This window comes from Arachis ipaensis, chromosome B7 (genome assembly GCF_059453495.1).
Source record: "Arachis ipaensis isolate K30076 ecotype BB chromosome B7, ASM5945349v1, whole genome shotgun sequence".
NCBI lineage: Eukaryota > Viridiplantae > Streptophyta > Magnoliopsida > Fabales > Fabaceae > Arachis > Arachis ipaensis.
This window is the reverse complement of record NC_142442.1, coordinates 24,980,542-25,002,034: the sequence shown is the minus strand read 5'-3', so window position 1 is coordinate 25,002,034 and position 21,493 is coordinate 24,980,542. Positions and strand designations below refer to the sequence as shown.

Below are 21,493 nucleotides of genomic sequence, written 5' to 3'. Positions count from 1 at the left end.
GCTGTTTTAAATTTCAAAACTCTGATGTATTCAGTTTGACTAGCTAGCCTAAACTCCGCAGGCTATAACTAGTCCTCTTTTGTATATCATACTTATATATATATATATATATATATATATATATATATATATATATTGTTTATTTTAATTATTACCTTGTATATCTTGGAGCTATCTACAAGGTTTTACATATGTTATGTCTTGTTCTATTTGTTCCTACGCGTTTAGTTATCGTGTGTGAACGCTTCGCATTTAGTTATCTTTTATTCGTTCATCGGGCTTCTAGTATTACTACTTCTTTCTATATATAATATTATATGATCCTTAGAACTATCGTGACACTTTGTTATCCTTCGCTTTACGGCGCGAGGTAAGGCTTAGAGTAAAATGGTGTTACAGTATTTAGCGCTTGTCAATAGTGCAAGGGGATCATCATTTAATTTTCACAATAGAAAAGAACATGAGAAGAGTTTTTTTAGGAGTTTCCTAACTCGAATAGAAAATTTTATATTGTTTATCTTCTATATTCCAGTGTCTATAATAAAATTCCATTTGTTCTTTTTCAATTTTGTGAATACTATGATTACTATCAATATAACTGCTGTACTACAACAACTAAAGTTTCTTACATAGCATCTCTAGTGTGAAATTTAACATGCAGAAATCAATTTCAAGTACAAAGCATAAATATAGATATCACAGTAAACAAATAATGAATTTATTATTTGTTCAAAAATGCTATGTATATAAAAATACTATATATATAAAAAATTGATCATTATATTTTTATATTTTTTTGGCAAATCTATATATTTTTATACAAATATATATTATTTGATTTATTTTGAATGCATATTTTATATTTTAATATATATATATATATATATATATATATATATATATATATATTTGTATATATATATATATAATTGGTTTTTTAAGGTACATAACTAGGCTCAATTTTTTATATCGAAAAAATGTGTATATTTTTGTTGGAAATAGATATTTTTGGTGTATATAGAGGTGGGTGAACGTTGCACGTAGGAAAGGCCCAACACGCACATAAAGTGCTGAGTCAGCACTTAGGATGCATAGCAGACATGTGTCAAGATTAGGGGTAACATGCATTCTGTGTGTTGGACACATGGCGAGCATCGAAGCAACACGCATGGTGCATGTTGGGCACGTGTCAGCTACTAATTTGATGTAATACCAACACGTAACCTGTGAGATGGGTCTTCTGCCTATAAAAATCGAAGCTCATTACCATTTTCCTCCATTGCAAGAGAGGTGTTTTAGTGCATCGTTGGTGTGATAGAAGGCACTCCAAATATAGTGGTTTACCACAACGGTGAGATTATACAAAATACATATGAGAGGGTGAGTTTTGCGTGTGAGAATTCGTTTTCATTTGTGGTTTCATGCACTATGACGTTCACAAAACTACACTATGGTCTCTATCAAAGCATATAGTGCGATATTTTATGTGAAATATTCTCTACAAGAGTCTGGTTATCGTATTTGGCAACCTAATACAGTTTGAGATTATGTCGATCGTTGACGAAACAAGTATTCAACGTATGTTTTATATCCACCAGCAAACTCAGGTGCAATCCCAAATATTGAGTTGTATATTGAGTTTGAACATATAACTACAGATGGAATTCAACATTACCCAAATGTACAAGATGATAGAACTAAAGTTCACGAAGGAATAAACAGTGATAGCGAAGAGGAATTCAAAACTACCTACGAAGCCGGTGACGAGGACGAGGATGGCGATGTGGGAGGTGAGACAGTCGTGAAAACTGTAGTGGTTCTACCCGTAGTCAGTCAACCCATAGACGTTCTACCTTTTATGCGTAGCTTGGATCTTGACGCCATGCATGCACCGGAGTTCCCCAAATATGCGAACATAGGTACGTGAGGAGTGAATAATGCATTTTTCTTAATTTATTTTTGGTTTAATTACTCTGTTAGTCCCTATAGTTTTGCAAAATTTTTAATTAGGTCCCTATACTTTTTTTCCTTTTAATTGAATTCTTGCACAAATTTTTTTAATTGGGTCCCTATACTTTTTTTTCCTTTTATTTGGGTCTCTGCACTATTTTTTTTAGTTGGGTCCCTATACAATTAAACCAATTACTGTCAAGAGAGACCTAATTGAAAAAAAAATTTGGTGCAGGGACCAAATTAAAAAGAAAAAAATTATAGGTACCTAATTGAAAATTTTGCGAAACTATAAGACCAACAAAATAAATTAAACCTTTATTTTTTGGATGGATCAATGAGCGACAATTTGTTTTTGCTATAGGTGTTGCTGATTCTAAGGACAGAGAGTTCATGGTTAGAATAGAATACAATTTTAGAAAATCAGTTATCACGGTAATTCGGAGTTACACTATCTCTAGAGGAGTTGATTATGTTGTTTATGAGTCCGAGCCACACACGTTCTATGCAAAATGCAAGACATCATATGACCGTAGGTGCAATTGGCTTATTCGAGCCAGCTTGATATGGAACAAAAGTTGTTGGTAGTTTAGTTGATTTATGGGAGGCACACGTGTTCTATGGGAATGATTTCACAAGATCACTCCAAGTTGGACTCAGACACGGTTGCTAAGGCTATGCGGCCATTAGTTGAATCCGACCTATCCATAAAGGTAAAATCTATAATTGCGGAAGTCCAGCCAAAGTTCAACTACACCATTAGTTACCGAAAAGTTTGGTTAGCAAAGTAGAAGTCGATAGCAAAGTTTTTGGTAGATGGAAAAATCTTACCAAGCTTTGCCATTGTGGTTCTTGGTAATGGTTCAGAAGATGCTTGATTTACAAGTCCAAATAGATGGTGTCAGTTAAATACTTTACCGGGTATTCTGGAGTTTTAATCCATGCATTAGAGCTTTTTGGCATTGCGAATCACTGGTTCAGGTTGACGGCACATGCTTTTACGAAAAATACAAAGGTTGCATTTTGGTTGCAGTTGCACAAGATGGGAACCAAAATATTGTACCAATTGATTTTGCCATCATGGAAGGAGAGACCGCTGATGCATAGTACTTTTTTCTCAGTAATTTATGAAGACATGTTGTTAAAAGAGACGGCGTGAATATAATCTCTAATCGTCATGAGTCAATCCAAACAACAATAAACCGCAGCGGAGGTGACTGACAACCTTCAAGAGCATGGTGGATGTTTTGTATTCGGCACATCGGTAGAAACTTATTAAGGACATTCAAAGTCTTGTACTTACAAAAGCTTGTTGTCAACATGGGGTATTCAAGGACAGTGGAGGAGTACAACATCAACTACAAGAGATTGCAAAAGCGGCACAAGGCATATGTCTAGTGGGGCGAAGATTGACGTAATGCTGATCCACTACGATGACTTGTGTAGGCTCAAGGGGGATTATGTCATACCCGTACTGGCGCATGACTCAGTTTGCAGGGCATCATTCGACACACTCAAATGACAGCAACGGCCCCACTGACCTCAAGGTGTGCAAGTAGGTGGACAGGTATGATGATCCTTTAGTACGATCGCCAAACAAATGCAATATATTATTAGAAAATTAGATTATTAATTACTATCGTAAATTAATACCCTTACTAACCTCATCCATGTAGTCTATTTCTTGCCTAAAAGATGTCATGCTCTTCAACATTGACGCTCTGTTTCGTGGATGATGACTCCACCTGTAATATATAACATTAAAACACAGTTTACATTATGTATTACCAGTAAAATATAAATAAAATACAAGTCAAATTTGGTTAAATTATATACTATTACCCTTGTGCGACCAGTATTTCAGCTAGTGCAAGCTGTTGTCTTGGAATGGGCGCAAACCACCTCATTCACTACTCCCATGCCCAAACAAATAACAGATTAAGTGGGCTATCCATCTCTTTACAATCATATCGTGATGCACGGCATAATGACTTGTAAAGATATGCGAGAGTAGCTGCCCCCAACTCTTAGTGCAAATCTGCTCAAAATTTTGGAGTTGTGGTAGATACGTCGCGTAGGCATATGCCGTCGACTTATCCTCGAAGAGGGTGATACCCAACAGATAGTAGATGTTGCACCTAATGTATCACTAAACAGACTTCTAAGTGTCTAAAGGTCGTCTGTCTCTGATATGTTGAACCCAGGACAACTTTATGTAATTTTTAGAGGAACTACTTACAGTGGGTTCGTTGCCGAAAATTGCCAAGCTCTGGTTGACCAAGAAATCATGACAACTATATGTCCATCCAGTCACAACCTCTCTATCGATCGGTAAGCCATATATATGTGCCACATCTTTAAGTATCACTGTAATCTCACCAACAGGCAATACGAAAGTGTGAGTCTCCGGCCTGCACCTTTCTACAAGAGAAGCTAGCAACACGAATTGTCCTCTGATCTTCCATATTCTTGAGATCTGGTAGAGTGCCATTGTTCGTAAGGCCTGATCAACTACTGAAATGCCACATCTTTGGTGGATCAAGTTTACGGAACATAAGATTCCTAGTAACCTAATACAAATTAGGATAAAATAATAATATTATAAAAAAATAAAATAAAAAATTACAAAAATTTTGAATTCAATAAAAATAAAATAAAATAATAATATTATAACAAACGATAAAAATAATTATACAAAAATCGAAAAAAGTTATTTTTTATATTTATATTATTTATTAATTTTAATAAAAAATAAAATAAAATAATAATATTAAAACATAAAATAAGAATAATTATATAAATGTCGAAAAAATTATTTTTTTATATTTATATTATTTATTAATTTTTAATAATTACAAATTAGAATAAAATAATAATATTAACAAAAAATAAAAATAATTATATAAAAATAGGAAACATTATTTTTTTGATATTATATTATTTATTAATTCAATAATTATAAATAAAATAAAATAATAATATTGTAACAAACGATAAAAATAATTATACAAAAATAAAAAAAAGTTATTTTTTATATTTATATTATGTATTATTTTAATAATTATCAATTAAAATAAAATAATAATATTATAACAAAAAATAAAAAATAACTACAAAAAATTCAAAATTTTTTTATTAATATTTATATTATTTATTAATCTTAATAAGTAAAATAAATATAAAATAAAAATATTATAACAAAAAATAAAAACTAATTATAGAAATCCGAAAAATATATTTATTAATAATTATATCACTTATTAATTTAAATAATTACAAATTAAAATAAAATAATAATATTATAACAAAAAATAAAAAATAAAAAAAATAAAAATATATAATAATATTATCACATAAAATCCATAAAAACAATGAAATAATTAATTACAGTAATATTACTTAAAAAAATATTAACCAACATAATTTTACTAAAAATCATATTAACCAAATAATTAGGTTTAGATTAACAAAAATAATAAATTTACGTACTCTGTTATCTCAAATAGTTGACAATATATTCTATTACGGACGTATAATCACATACTATTTTTATTAAATACATATTTATAATTTTTTATGTATAAATCTCATACTAAATACTCTCAATAAAACAATGAGAGTTCTCTTCACTCTTTAAACTCTCTTTTCAGGTGGAGATATTTAAAACCAACTTATGCTGTGCTTCATGTTCCTGGAACAAGACATATCTCCTGCATGCAAACATGTTAACAACACGCCTGCACTATGTTGGTCAAAAAACGAAGAGAATATCTGAAAAATTGTGCAAATTTTTTGAAAAAGCAAAAGAATCTCTTTTCACCTGCAGCAACATGCAGTCTTCGTGTTGATCGTGGCTCGCCACGATTTTGCTGCGAAAATTATTTTTACTAAAAACAACACGCGACCTGCGTGTTGATGAGGATTCGTCACATATCTTTCTTTTTTGCAAAAATTATTTGAGTTAAAGCAACATGTAATCTGTGTATTAGCTAAGATAACTGTGTATTAGCTAAGATAATGTTACAACTCCGCGTTATAATATACCATGATAGAATATAACTACAAAACATATAAATATTGTCCATATTAAAAATAATTCCTAACACAACTACACATAACCACTATTCGGCTCATTTTTTTGGTTATTGGAGAGAAGAATGTGTTGTGCTGAGTTATGGGATAAAGGGGTGCTTAACATTAATGTGGGACAGAAATTTCTGACATGCTAAGGTAATAAGTCGGACCATGCGACTTGTATGAAAGAGAAAATAGAATTTACAAATCGGACGGTCCGATTTGCAAGGAGAAAAATTCGAATTTTGGATGTAGCAAATCGGACCGTCCGTTCTGTTTTTTTATATATATATAAATTGTTAATCAATTCGAACCGTCCGAATTGTATAGTTTAATTTTTTTTGAATTATCTGGAACTACTCAATAGGTCCGAATTGTGCAGATGCATTTATATAAAATTGGGCAACACAATAACAAGGGAGTAGGTAGTCTAACTCAAACATTACCATGGAATTAAATTTTCTCTAACTATATATATATATTTCTAACTATTAGTTACTTATTATCGTTTCTTAACTTTCTATCAATAATAATAATAATAATATCGTCACTGACCTTAAATTTAAACTACTAACAACCTATAATTAAATTTTTAATAATAATAATTACAATTCTGAAATAATAATAATAATAATAATAATAATAATAATAATAATAATAATAATAATAATAATACCGCCACTGACCCTAAATTTAAACTACTAACAACCTATAATTAAATTTTTAATAATAATTATTATAATTTTCAATTAATAATAATAATAATAATAACAATAATAATAATAACATTTATAAACATTCTCAGTTTTCACGTTGAGCTAGTAGTACTAACAGCAACAACTACTATTATAACTCTCAAATACTAAATCGGAGGGTGTGACTACATGCAGCAAAGCCTTATGCTGGGTTATGGGGCACAGTTGCGGGGAGCAACATCAACGCAACACGTGGTGGGAGAGAGACAGATCGAACCCTCCGATTTGTTGCAACAATGCGGACCCTCCAATTTGGCTTCGAGATTTCGGATCGTCCGATTTGTCTATAACTAATCCCACAAACTGGTAAAGCTCACCTGCACCCCATATTCCCGTCCTACCCCAATCCCTCCTCCATAACAAAAATAAAAAGCGCCACTATTCAAGTGCAAAACATTAAACTCCTCTAGATATGGAAATTAAATTTTTATTATACTAGGAGATAAAAAATCCTTCAAATATTTGAAAAATTTCTTAGAATTTTCTCCCTGAGAAGTAGAGTGAGTTCCACTGAAAATACATAACCTATCCAGAACATGGCGGGGCGCAAGCCCATAGGGTCTTCCCACCCTCGCCTCGACGTCAACCACCGTCTCCCCCACCCTTCCTCCTCCGCCGCCGCACGCGCCCTCCCTATCGCCGTCCTCGAGGAACGCGTCGAAGCTCGCCACCGTCAGATCCAGTCCCTCCTCGTTGACAACCAGCGCCTCGCCGCTACCCACGTCGCCCTCAAGCAGGACCTCGCCGCTACACAGCTCGACCTCCGCCGTATCTCCTCCGTCTCCGCGGAACTCAAGGCTGAACGCGACGCCGAGGTACGCCGGATCTACGAGAAGTCTCTTAAACTCGACACCGATGCTCGCGCTGTCGCCGCCATGTCCGCCGAGCTCGACCGGGTCCGCGCCGAAGCTCGTGAGCTCGCCTCCGCCGGTGAGGAACTCGCCGCGAAGCTCAGCTCCGTCGAGAGTGACCTCGCCAGGGCGCGTGCGGATGCTCAGGTCGTGCCAGCGATCAAGGCTGACATAGAGATCGTTCGCCGCGAAATTCAGCGAGGAAGGTATAACAATTTTTTTCCGTGCTGTTCTTTGTTATTTGTTTGCACTTATTTATTTATTTAAAAAAGATGATTAGTGGGTTTTGTTGCTGCTGTTCTTGTTGTTTATTTGCGTTAACGGCATTTTCTATTTATATTGATGCTATGGTCAAACGGATGTGTAAGTTAGGGTTTTTCTTTCTCTATAATTTGGTAATGAGGTTGGTGTTTGTGTCAGTGAAATTGAAATTGAAAAGCATGCTTAGCTATTTTTGCCATGCGATAACAAGTATTGTGATTTCGTTTTTGTACTTATCAAGGTTTGAAAGATGAAACTAGAGACTTAACTTTACTGTAAACCCTAGATACGACAATGTATCAACCAGTGTTTTTTTATATATATAACTGTAAATTAGATTTTCCTTAAGATTTTCATTTTTAGCATGTGGAAATAATTAGTTTCAAGGCCAAGAAAAAGTTGAGCTTGTTGGCAATGTTAGAGCTTGTGGATCCTGTAAGAAAAAATTTGAGCTGGCTATCATGTGTCATTGATAATGCTTGTGTTAGCTTGATATGCAGTAGCAGCCATTTGGGTTTGCCTTATCTCTAAGCAAGTGTTTGCTTCTGAATCTTTCAATTATGACCTGTTGGAGTTTAATGTTATAGAGCACAGACTGGAGCTTATTGTTCTTTATCCTTAGTTATTTCATGGTTTGAGTCACAAATTGAAATTTCCTTTCCTTATTGAAGCTGCATAATATGGTAGTTGATGTTAGAATTCTTATTAATAATATGACTTCCTGAAAACCTGATAGAGTTGTAATGAAGGCAATTTAAAAAATAAGGCTTTTGGATTACTGTGCAGTGTGTAGAATAATATGTCGATTTTATCCAAGATATTAGTTGTATGCTCTGATTTCTTATATTAAACACTGATCAGTTCCATTACTTGTCTTCATGGACCAAAATACTGCTGACCATCTAGGTGTTCTAAATGTGTGTTGACTACTGAACCTAGTTTTCTAATTCCACCATCCTGTGTTTTCCTGTTTGAAGAGTGATCTATCCTGCATCTACTCGGATGTTGGGGAAAGGGTCACATAGTTTTGTATATCACGCATTTTTTTAACTAACATTTTTTTATGCATATAGGAATGCTGTTGAACTCGAGAAGAAGACATATGCTGCCAATCTTGAGCAAAGACGAACAATAGACAACAACATGATTATTATGGCCCGTGAAATTGAGAAGTTGCGTACTGAGCTGGCTAATGCAGAAAAGAGGGCGAGGGCTGAAATTACTGAAGCTAGAAACCCAAGTAATTCGACTTTCTTGGTCATTCATCTTGAAGTGCTCACTGAATACAATAGAATAATAGCTTGAATGCTGTTTTGAAATCCGTGGAGTTGTTAATATGTAGGTCCTGGATATGTTGCAACTCACAATCCAGAGTTGGGACATGGAGGAATGTCATTTCCTCCTGATTCATATAGCATGCATCAGGTATATATGGCTCCATGTTACACACTGTTTTATTTACTCATTATGTATCAGTCTTCAAGTAATTACACCATCAAATTGCATCAAGATAACTGCTGACATTCGACCATCCTCATTCCTTGATGTACTGATTCATTTAGGGAGAAAAGGCAACTATTCTAATTATTCTTGAATTTGGACTTTGGTAATATACAAGGACACTATTGTTTTTGCTAGTATATGTGTGTGAAACTATTTATGGAAGATAAATAACTAAATTTGCTTGACATTTCAGATTCAACAGGGGGTTGATGGTCATCATCAATATGCATCTGGAACACTACATCATCCATATGACATGCAGCATACACATGTGCCTAGATAGCAACCAACAATGTTTCATTCTTGAAAGAAGAGAATGGAAACAATGTAAAGGAAAACTTCAAACAGGTGATGCCACCTTGTTTTCTGAAAGAAACTAACTAAATAACAAATCTATTTTTCTGATATCTTAAGATAGTCATTAGTTCCTAAGCTTGTATATATGTGTTGTTGTTGGTTCTTAAAAAAAATCTTACAATCCAACATCTTAATAGTTTACAATTGAAGACAAAATGTATTTAATGTCTACCATTATTCTTCAGGCCTTCTTTTTTGGGGAGGAGGGGGGGGGGGGGTTGGGGTTCATTTTGAAGGAAAAGACAAAATGTAGAATTTCGGAAGAAAATCAAAGAAGTAACAATCAGATGCGCCATTTCCACTGAAGGATCATAGTATCCATCAAGCAATCCTTAGAAGAACCCTTCTTTTTTAAATAGGCAACACATGTTCCTCAGGTTGTGTTTGGTAGTTAGAAAACACATAGGTAAAAAGACAGAAAATTTTATATATCTTCTATTTCTACTCTTTAGGATAGAAAATACAGGAAATTTGTCTATTAGAATACACTTATCTTCTATACTTGTCTCCAGCTCCAATCACGATCTTTGTATTTCCTTATATCCATTCTTCTGTTGCTGTCGTATCCTAACTACCAGTAGTCTCAGTGTGAAGGGAAAAGATTTCATGGCTTCATTAACGTAGCCCTCTACCCTTTTTAATAACCCTGATGGCTTCAGCCTTCAAGAGAGTCATTGTCAGTTGTCAGACAAGATTGGCACACTGCATGTGTCTCTGACAAGTCTCAAACCACGCAAAACAGGCTATCAGTTCAGCAAAATGATTGAAGCTTGAATGAAACAAGAAAAGCCACCCGACAAAGTACATTAACTATATCTAATAATGCACCACAACTATTGGAGCAAGATTACCCAAAGCATGGCCATTAACATAAGGTGTGTTCTACGGTGCCTAAAATTCGCATGTTTTACCTTCACAAAAGAGAGTCCCATCTCTGAACACTCGTATTTAGGCACATTAGAAATGCCCTTAACATTAACCTTGACAGTTCAAGAAGCAAAACCTGCCCATTTTAGCTATGCTTAGAGATTTAGACTGATAATTACCCACTGAAGAAAGGTGAGCAATCCACTCCTCTATGTTATTTATTTTTGTATCCGTCCTCTTTCTATATCGCTCCACTTTCTTACTTTTTTCCATTTTCCTTTTTTTATTGTAATTTATTTTTACTTTTTTAGCCTGTGTTTTAGTGCCTATGGACATACTCCTTTGGTATGTACATATAAGATATAACGTGGAGCTTTTTATGGGGGGTCCAAACTTGGTTGAGAACCTTAAGGTAGCGTTTGTTTCGAGATATTAAGATAGAGACTGGGATTTAGTATCATGTTTGTTGATCTAGAGACTGGTATTAAAATTTCAGTATTTTAGTACCTCTAAAAAGTGGGGACACAAAAGACTGAAATTTTTAGAGACGGAGATTGAAAAATTAATTCCAATTTTATTCTTTGTGCAAATTAAATTAAAATTTCATTCTTATTTCTGTATTTGTCTTTCACTTTACACCAAACACAATACTAAAACTTATTTTAGTCTCAGTCTCTCAGTCTCTATTTTTCTTCCAAACGCTACCTAATAGTTTTAGATGCCAATCTAAATTTGAAAACAACATAGGGTTTTGTTGGGTCTATTTTATTTGAGCACCTTTGTCCCTTTTTAGCCAAATATCATTTTTGTCCCCATACTTTAGGGTGCTTTCAAAATTGTTTTTGACTTTCTTTTTCCATTCAATGTATGCCCTTAAACATTTTATTTTTTTGCAATGATGCTCTTTCATCCAAATTTGAAATGTTTCTTATAGTGCCCCTATTTCATCTTCTTTCTTGTTTTCTAAATTATTTTTGTCATTTAAAATATGTTACTGCAAACACTAGTATTACCACTATAACCATCAACGACAATCTAAACACATGATAACGAAACAACAAATGCAGTGAGGATAAAAGTAGAATCAATGGCAACAAAGCTGACAACAAGGCTAGTTAGAGGTGGTGGAGTCCGATGAGGGCGAAGGAGAGGCAGTTGCTGTTGAAAAAGATAGGTGATGAGGGAGGGACGGATTGTTGTTTTTGAAAGAGTAAACTACCATTTGTACCTATAAAAAAAAACGCTGATATATCTATCCATAGGAAAAGGAAATTACCATTTGTACCCATGAAATATGATTTTTACAAGCAAAATTATCCAAACCCTAAAAAATTAAATAAAATTTCTAAACTACCCCTCTCTCCACCACTACCACTATCATCTCCTCCTCCCTCTTTTCTCTCTCTATCTCTCTCTCTCTCTCAATCTCTCTCTCAATCTCGATGGAGGCGGTGTGGGTGCCATGGCCATCGGAGTCCCTGGGAGAACGGTACTTAAGGATGTCATTCATCTTGCCGTTGGTGGCCTTGTAGCCGGCGGAGAAGTAGCGAGCCCTAATAATCTTTCGGTTGCAGGAAGTCCCTTCTAGCAACGCAGCTGTCCTTCCAGTTGGGAGGAACAGGGCCGAGGTCGCGGTCATTGAAACTCTCTCTGTTAGGACTCAGGACAGATACCGATGTCAATGACTCCAATGACGAGATCTGAACCGAAATTTGTCTCCTTGAGGAGGCCGGCCCTGTCGGCAGTTTTGAGGCCCAAGAACTGCGGCGAGCGGGTAGTGTGGAGTTGGCGGACCTGCTCCGGGATCACTGCGACGATGTGGGACAGGGATTCTAGCTTCTGGGCCTCTAAAGGTGAGAGCTTTGCTGAGAAGTCGTGAAAGACAGTGTCGTAAGTGTGAAGGACGGCGGCGGAGGCGGCGGCGGCGGTGGGTTCAGCTGCAATGGCATGGTTGATAATAGAAGTGAGAGAGGATTCGTACCAGTGCTTGTGGGTTGGGAAGATGGAGGGCTTGGCTTCATGGTGGACTTGCACTATGAAGGTGTTCTTCTTCGCTGGGGAAGCGACAGCAAGTGTTCCTGTGACTGTGAGGATGAAAGAGAGGAGGGTGTGGCAAGGAGCCATTGGAGCAGCGGTGGGGACTGAGTGGGAAGTAATGATGAGAGTGTGTTAGAAAGGGAAAGAGGGGTGGTGGTTGAGTGAAGAGGGTGGTGGTGGAATTTGAGATTAGAAAGGGAAAGAAGGGTGGTGGCTGGGTAAAGAGGGTTAGGGTTAGAAAGGTGATTGGGTGAAGGAGGTGGTGTGATGGTGAAGATAAGGGTAATTTAGGAATTTTAGGTAATTTTTTAGTGTTTGGATAATTTTGTTATGCGAAATCCATATTTCATGGGTACAAATAGTAATTTTCTTTTTCTATAGGTAGATATGTCAGCGTTTTCAACTTTTATGGGTACAAATGGTAGTTTACTCTTTTTGAAAAATTTAAAAACACTAGAGCTGCAAACAAAACGGAGAAAGATTTTATGGTCGATTTAAAGATACCCCAAACTTTATGGAGCTTGCTTCAGTGCCACTATTCCCAGCCAATTCTCACGGTTTTGAATGCACTCTAATGCAATCTTGTCGGAATTTGGATTTACTCAAACTCTTAAGTTAAGACTAAGTCAACTTAACCCTCAATACTTAGCAAGAAAGTTAAGAACACAAGAAAATACAAAAGAAAAGAAGTTCTGGTAGAAAGAATACTTTATTACCAAAGTGTTTATTACAAATGACTCACATCACAACACAAACTTATTCCTCCATTTATAGCCATTCACCTCCTCAATGGATAGTTAGAATTAAATCTAATCAACGGTCCAGATCAAGTGTCCAAAACATTCATAACAAATATCTAACCTACCATATTTCTCTAATATTTTTTTATTATCATATATTACTCTTCATATTTCTATATATATACACACTCTTCTAGAATGTTCTATGACTTTCCAGAGTATTCTCAAACACTGTAGAATGCTATACAAATACCGTTAAATGTAACATCCTAAAATTTACTATGACATAATACACACTAATGTTAGAGATAGGTAGAGAAAATTTTAAGAGAGAAGGTCGGTAGAAGTATGGGATTTTTTTTAAATAAAAAATAAATATTTTAATTACCTAAATATACAATTTGGAGCGTTTTTATTGAAATGCATCTTATTTCTTATCTCGTTTACAGGCCAAGAAGAAATGAAGCGTATATATCTTTTACAGTGTAAATGACTTAAGAGAGTAATTATGACGTTTATACTGTAAACAACATACGTTAAGACAAATTTCCAGCAGTTATAAAAGGATGTGCAACCCTTTGCATATTTCACAAACATTTCACTATTTTTCTATCTATTCCTTCAAAAAATAAGACAAAATGTCTAGTAGTAGTGGATAGTTAGCTGTAAGTGTGTATTCGAATTGCCGTATGAGAAATAGTGATAATAGGGTGACATTTGAGTGTGAGAATCTCATTCTGTTACGTACTCGGCCAGTAAGTTCATTAGCAGAATTAAAGAGTGATATTAGGTAGCGTAGGTGGTAGCGGGAGAAAAGAGATCGGAAGGATGAGGTATAGGTTGCTAGCACCGATGGAAAACAGAATTTTTCGGTTTCGTCTGTTTTAGCTCCATGGCGATGAGCATGTGCGCTTGTTTGACATCCATGGGAGAATCATGTCGGAGCAAGTGATGGAGCTTTCTGCGAAAGTTGGCGACGTTAGTGGCAATGGATCTGGGTCTGGGTCGTCAGACTTCATCTAGGATGACCCACATTTCGTACCACCACCATTCATGTTGCCAGTCCAGTGGAACACATGGAGGTTGACGGGGAAGACTCCGACGAGGAGTATGTTGTGGATAGCAACGAGAGCGGTTCCTCCGAGAATGATGATGAGGAAGAGTTTCTACTAGAGACTCCAATTGAGGCATCACGTAAGTATCTTCGGCCTCCCCCTCACTCAATTCTGGCCTTGTCATTTGTACCCAGTCACTATGGTACATTGGATTTGGACGCTATGCAAGAGAAGAACCTATTTTCCAACACGGGTGAAGAAGATTACAACTTGGACGGTGGTGTGGAGTTTAGGTTGTTCACAATTCAAAAGTAGAGATGTAGCAATGCAGGGTGTAAAGAATTACAGCATTCGAAGAAGTGTTAAATACCGAATAGTGGAGTCGGATCGATTAAAGTACCATGTCCGTTGTCGACAACATGCAACAGGCTGCCCTTGGAATTTCCGTGTTGCTCTTCGACAGAATCTCGAATACTGGTAAGTTAAAGATTCACTATGTTCTATATTCTCAGATGTCATTGTTATGCTTGTTAAACCTGTTTACTACTGTTCTATTTCGCTTGGGAGGTGCGTAGAGTGGGAGGAGTGTGTTGCAGGACCACCGTTAGTTGGACAGCAGTTTCATCTGTTGTGTTATCCTCCCGTTGATACAATCAAACCTGTTCGTCAGCATCTCAGTCCTACAAGGTCCAGTTAGGTAAAGCTATCACTTTAAATCCTCGTATAGAGTTATTGTCCAAGACCGATGTGTGAGATCAGCGTTGCACCGTAGTATGATGGGAACCTCATGGTGCATGATTGCAACATGTTTGACAACGTATTTTGGGCGTTGTCTCCCTGTGTCGAAGCTTTCAAGCATTGCAAGCCGTTTGTCTTCGTCGATGGTGTGCATCTGTATGAAAAATATGGTGGTGTCCTGCTTATTGCAGTGGTACAAGACGGTAACAATAATATCCTTCCTATAGCCTTTGCAATTGTTGAGTCTGAGATGACGAAATCATGGTCTTTTTTTCTTACCAATTTGAGACGACACGTCACCACACACGAAAGTCTGTTGATTATTTCTGATAGATCTCAAGCGATCAAGGCTGCATTAAGAGCTGAAGACAGTGACTGGCAACCTCCGAGAGCATTTCATGCTTATTGTGTTCGACACATGGTAGCAAACTTCATGTCTCGTTTCAAGTCTGTTGAGGGAAAGAGGTATCTCATAAATGCTGCTTATAGTCCAAGCAAGGCTGGGTATGAGTGGTACATGGATGCATTGACATTGTTGTCGCGGGAGATGGCGGATTGGGCTGGTAGATTCAATAAAGAGATCTGTTTACAACACTGCGATGGCGATCGCCGGTTCGGTCACATGACAACAAACCTCTTCAAGTGCATAGATGTCGTTCTTAGGGTACACGCTATCTACCTATATCGGCGATCGTGCGATGCACTTACAAGAGGCTGAAGCAGTTGTTCGTGAGGAAGGGATGGGAGGCACACGTACAACTGGTGGTGGGTAATCAGTTTTCACAATGACTCATGGCGGCTATTGAGAAGACCAGAGAGGGAATCTCGAAGATGCGAGCCACTCACTATGACAGATTAGCTTCTGTGTTTGTGGTTGATGAGTTGGAGCCATTCGAGGGTTGGTCGCATGGGTCATTCCGTGTTAGCCTGGCGGGAGGCACGTGTGACTGTGGCCTTTCCTAGTTACTCCGTTTTCCATGTCATGCGCTGGCCGCCTGTGTCGCTGCGAGTTTCGAATGGGGTCCATACGTCCATCCGGTGTACACATAGCAGGCTGTGTTCAAGGTATACTAGTCGGAGTTTTCGCCAATACCAGATGAGAAACTTTAGCCGGAGTGGTTTGGGACACGCCTCCGACCTAACCCTGCCATGCGCAGGAAGTCCACTGGCAGACCGATTTTCACTAGGTTTCGTAATGAGATGGATGAGAGTGAGCACCAAGAAAAAAGGTGCGGTCTATGCAGGCAAACCGGTCATACCCGAAGAGGTTGTCCAAACCAGCAGATGGATTAGGCCTAGTTTACGGTTGTTACTTTGTATGTGTTTGGTTTATGGTTTATATTTGCGTAGTTCATGTGTTTATGTGGAACAAGTTATGCTTAAGTTTGTCTTATTTTCACTCATCATATTTTATATTCCAAATTTGCAAGATTAAATATACTGAATTCTAAATATTTTGTATTCCATATTTTGTATCCCAAAATTGTATCCCGCCCGTAGCGTTTTACATTCAATTTTAAATATTGCAGTACAAATCATAACGCTGACATGAAACATGCACAAAAGGAGCAGTATGCAACATAAATTTTTAGGTCAAATTACATCAAATGTTACTTTATCAAAGTAATCAAATGTAACTACTCTGATATAAATACATCAAAGTACATCAAAATATATCAATGGTAAAGAGAAAAGTATCAGCATACAACAAAAACTATGATGTCATCGGCGGAGATGGAAATGACGTAGATGACCAGTGCCACACGGCGGAGGCTGCGCTTGTCTTTGAGGTCTGCTCGGATGTGGGTTCGCCTGAGGCTGTGGGAGATACTCGGGTGCCTGTGGTTGTATGCAGTTGTGACGGGACTGGATGGTATGGGGCAACATAACCACCAGAGTAGGGCATCGGCAGATACGGAGGGTGCTAAGGTGGAGGAAGAAGTGGTGCAGGTGTCGGCTGGGATGCCGTCATCAATCGGCCGTAATCCACCAACGGCGGTGTCGCATACTGAGCACCGGGTCCAAGGTGTGACTCGGAGTATGTGCCAGAGGCCGGGGAAATGTGGGGGACCCAGAAAGTGGGAGACACAGGCGCAGAAGAATGCTGGTATAGTTGACCCATGCTTTGCTCTCGACTTGTCCAAAATTGTTCCGAACGTGCTGCATGGCGGGCTGGTTGGTGGTGTGAATATTAAAAGCCTCCTCGAAGTCTATCTTATCGACCATCGATGTCTCAAGGAGACTGCTGGATGGACCGAAGTCATGCCAACCAGAAGGGACAACGTCCCAATCATCTCGACCAACCCCTGAGCCTGACCCAGATGGCGGATGTGGTGGAGGACCAGGTGGTTGTAACAACCCAAATTTTGATACGTCATGATTAATGCCAAACGTTTAGGTGTTACTTGTCGTATGGACCTAATTGGCTCTAGACTCAGAATTTCATTATCAGGTGTTAATATAAGCCTTTGTCGGATTAGCGTGATTAAACTATTTTTCGTAAAATTTATTTAATTTTTTCGCAAATTAATACTTAAAGCGACATCATATATATATATATATATATATATATATATATATATATATATTTTTTTTTTTTGAAGTTTTTTTGAAGACGGCCTAAAGTTAGCGTCCAGCCTGCTATTATCTTTTCCTATTTCCTTAAATAGCTATTTTTTCTATCATTCTTCAAGGCTATTTTCTCTGGGCCAGCCAGCTTTTTGAAAGAGAAAGAGGTGAAGTCCCTTTCCGCTAGCCAGTTAGACTAAAGGAAGTGAGCTCTCACGGCCAGTAGGCAAGCTGAGTCTTTCAAGCACACTTCCTCTAGACCGGTATATATATATATATATATATATATATATATATATAAGATGAGGTTTGGAGATACATGCCAAACATCAAAATACTGAGTACTACATCAAGGTATATATACATAGATAAAATAAGAAAGACAGTCCCCACCTTCACACGGGTCTCCTAAGCTGGAACTGGTCTACTGAAAGGTCCTATTTCTCTAAAATACTGCAAAAGCGAGGGAAAGTAACACTACAGATCACAAAAAGGAGTAGAGGATCAGCTATGTCAAACTCTGGGATGGTCTCCGAATAACTCCCTGATAAGTGGTCCAAACTCCTCGGGAAAAGGCTCCTCATCCGACTCCAAGTCCTCCTCTAACTGATCAACCTAGGTGGGTGAATCATCAGAAGAGTCAGCCTTGGCGAGATTAGAAAGTTTGGCCTGAACAACTGCTGCTTGGTGTTCCTAAGAGTCGTTGGGCATAGGCTCAATCTGAAGTGCGGGAATAGGAAGGTGCTGAGCAAGTTCTAGGTCTGCTTTGTATGCGTACGGAGAATCCGGATAAGGTACATCGTAGTGCGGTCCTACAAAAAAGAGAGGGCGAGAAAAGGAAGACTGGTCTCTAGCTAGATGTAACTCAGATAGGGTAAATACGTATGACATGCCGGGATCGAAGTGTGGGCGATATACAGAAACTCGAAACTTGTGTTTGCACGAAACGTAGATGCGGGTCCAAAGTGTGCTCCATATGAAAACTCCGCTCCTTATAGCTCAAGATAAACCAAAACTCAAAGAATACCTCTACCGATCCTATCTGGGTAGGGAAAAAAGAAAGAGAAGAAGGGTGAGAACCTGAGGTTCCTAGTAGAGTGAAAAAAGGGCCTATGGTCTTTGTCTTTAAGTTTTCGTTAAATGTAAAATCACAGTATAGGAATAGCAGAGTACAAATATATAGTGGACAAACAGAACCAGTCATTGACAATTAGGAAATTGCAGTAAACAATCACAAGAAATTCACATGCGCAAACAAGATGATGTATGTCTATTCGTAGTGCAGGCCATGAGCTCATGCGTTGGTTGTCTACCTGCAACCCGACGTTACTCGGAGCAAATCTCGAATATGGTTTCTCTATTGTGTCAGTCAGACACATTGGTATCATCGTGGGCGAAACCATGTCAGTCAGGATACCTTGGCATCACGGGTTATCCGTGTCAGTTAGGCCAAATTACAATGATGTCGCTAGCATTTTTATATGCATCACAGTAAGAAACTGACTATCAGTTAGGCAGACATTCTCGCATTAGCAATCATAGGCTATCAGTCAAGCAGGCGCTTCCGCATTAGCGGTTTGGCACAAAGGCCCAGTTAAACAAACAATTCTCAATTTATCTTTTATTCATTGTTTCTCATTTCCTTTCTTTTCATCATGCCTCCGCAGCACTATATAAATATGCTCCGCATCACCAAATAACTAAGCATACCCCCGCATCACTGTTTAACTTTAAATCTTTCTAGGGACAATTTACACATTTTCATTTAACTAAGTTCATATACTTTTACAAAATTTGGACATAATCTTTAATTTGAATTAAGTTTTACTGCATTTAAATTAGAATTGAATTTTATACAAAGTTTTGAAAATCTACTACTGCACTCATAAAGATTTAGAAAATAGCAGGCAGCAGTGTTTTTGTAAAATCTATAATAATTTCAATTCTAATCTGTTGCTTCTAAATTTTGGTGAGGTTATATTCAACACCCTTAAGTTTAAGAACAAACAAATTTCAGGTTCATATAACTTCATTTGATTAAAAAATTGTCAATTGAAAGTGATGTCCTGTTTTAATAAATCAGTTCAGAAGTTTCTAGCAAGCAACCCAACTTTTAAATGGCTTAATTAACTCTACAAAATAGCTATGAATATTAAACTTGTACTCAATTAAAATAGGCTTATAGACCTTCAAAATTCCTTTGGTAGCAACGCAAAATGTTAAATAAATCGAAAGTTCTAGTGGCTAGAAAATGATACTGCATAACTAAAAAACCAGAAAATTCTGTAGCAACTATCAAATTTCAAAAATTCAAATCTCCCAAACCATTGGCCAAATTCCTTGAAATTTTTATGGAGTAATATTGTTTTCTCGAAGTTTACTAGGAAAATAATTTGGACCAAAAATCACGTCTAGTTGCTCCTATTTTTCATTGCAAGCTGCTGTCTAAAATTATGCAGAAATTCTGCAGCATAAATGCTTGCTGTTCTAATCACTAACTTTGTTTTTCTTAAGTTTTTAGCCTTGTGACTCAAATTCTGTTATACAGGCATATATACTGGTCTCAACTCTTATCATAGCCCAAGAATTTTTAATTCAATATGTCAAAAATTCGTACAATAGGTACAAGGTAACCATAATGTCACAACATAAATTTTCAGCATCATCTCATCAACAATAACATATCTCAAGTTATTGTTCATCAGCAAGATTTCCAACAACCATTACAACATTCAATATGCAAAATCATCATCAATAAATACTAGAAGCAAGTATAACTTCAAAATACACACAATCATTATCATCAATTACTATAACAACTAATTGCATACAACACTAATCTAATTTTTCCTAACCCTTACTTGGTTGTGTTAAAAATTGAGTGCATTGCTCCCCAGCTCACCTTCTTGGCTACAACACCTAATGCATCATAATTCAATTTCGTTCATCATCATCAACATGGCCTTAAGGCCGAACCAATGATAACAAGAAGGAGGAAGTTGAAATACTCACCTTCTCTACCTGGATGGTTCGGGGATTCAGAGGAATTAGAGGAAATGGCCTTGAGTTTCACAAACTAGAAGGAAGAACAAAGGTTGGCTTGCATGGTGATGTTAGGAACCGAATTGAAGAAAGAAGGAACCGAAGCTAGCTTATCTAGTGAGGAATTTCAGGACAGCAAGGGTTGATGGGGAAAGATGAGAACTACATTCTTCAAGCTCCAATGGAAGTCGAATGATAGAAGAAGATTGCATGCTAATTGTGCTCTCCCTTAGGGTTGCTCTCAGCCTTCTCCATTTCTCTCTTATTTGAATAGATTATATATGTAAGCAATTGAGTAAGTGAAGTGAGGGATAGGTGTAAGCATGTATGTTTCGTGGCTCATGTGTGAGGATAGAGCAACACATGTACTTAGCATTAATGACTAAGTATTTACTAGGCTAATTAACTCTGTGGTGTAACCATGGTTTGAGTGTGTTGTCCGTGAGAATAAAGGGAAGAAAAGAGTGGGTTTTTGTTCTTAATCATGGTTGAATTATGATTGGTTTGAGTGAGGTAATGGTTCAGTTTACTTAAGGTTTTATGCAAGAGTGGTTAAAGCTTTAATTTGGCCTGACGCATAGCAAGGGCATTTTGGTTCAAGAATAAAAATTGTGATCATGCACTAATTGATTGATAATGCAACTAGGGTTGTTCCTTTACTAATTCATTATTTAATGAATTAACGAGATGTGGCT

General features: G+C 37.0%; 2 protein-coding genes and 1 pseudogene across 6 annotated transcripts in view; 2 read left to right on the top strand and 1 right to left on the bottom strand.

Annotated features, from left to right (window-relative positions):
* Window positions 1-7,203: 7,203 nt before the first annotated feature.
* The window catches only part of LOC107609472 (protein FLX-like 1), a 37,951-nt gene continuing 23,661 nt past the window's right edge, over window positions 7,204-21,493 (top strand). For 2 of the 5 annotated variants that reach the window (XR_015892202.1, XR_015892200.1), the window contains exons 1-4: window positions 7,204-7,836; window positions 8,965-9,131; window positions 9,234-9,316; window positions 9,588-9,742. Coding sequence is in view for 1 of the 5 variants with exons in the window: in XM_016311462.3 (XP_016166948.1) it covers window positions 7,316-7,836; window positions 8,965-9,131; window positions 9,234-9,316; window positions 9,588-9,677 (861 nt within the window). In the remaining 4 variants the exon portion in view is untranslated. Of the gene's footprint in view, window positions 7,837-8,964; window positions 9,132-9,233; window positions 9,317-9,587; window positions 9,923-11,685; window positions 11,817-13,080; window positions 13,261-13,844; window positions 13,990-21,493 lie in introns of those variants that run through there. The other 3 variants (XR_015892199.1, XR_015892201.1, XM_016311462.3) reach the window with 3 other exon arrangements.
* On the bottom strand, window positions 12,272-12,742 carry LOC148550612 (subtilisin-like protease SBT1.5 pseudogene; annotated as a pseudogene).
* LOC148550611 (uncharacterized) lies at window positions 14,776-15,906 on the top strand. Its single transcript, XM_088494553.1, has 3 exons — window positions 14,776-14,927; window positions 15,018-15,111; window positions 15,223-15,906. Exons 1-3 carry the CDS (start codon window positions 14,776-14,778, stop codon window positions 15,904-15,906), a joined length of 930 nt encoding a protein of 309 aa, XP_088350679.1.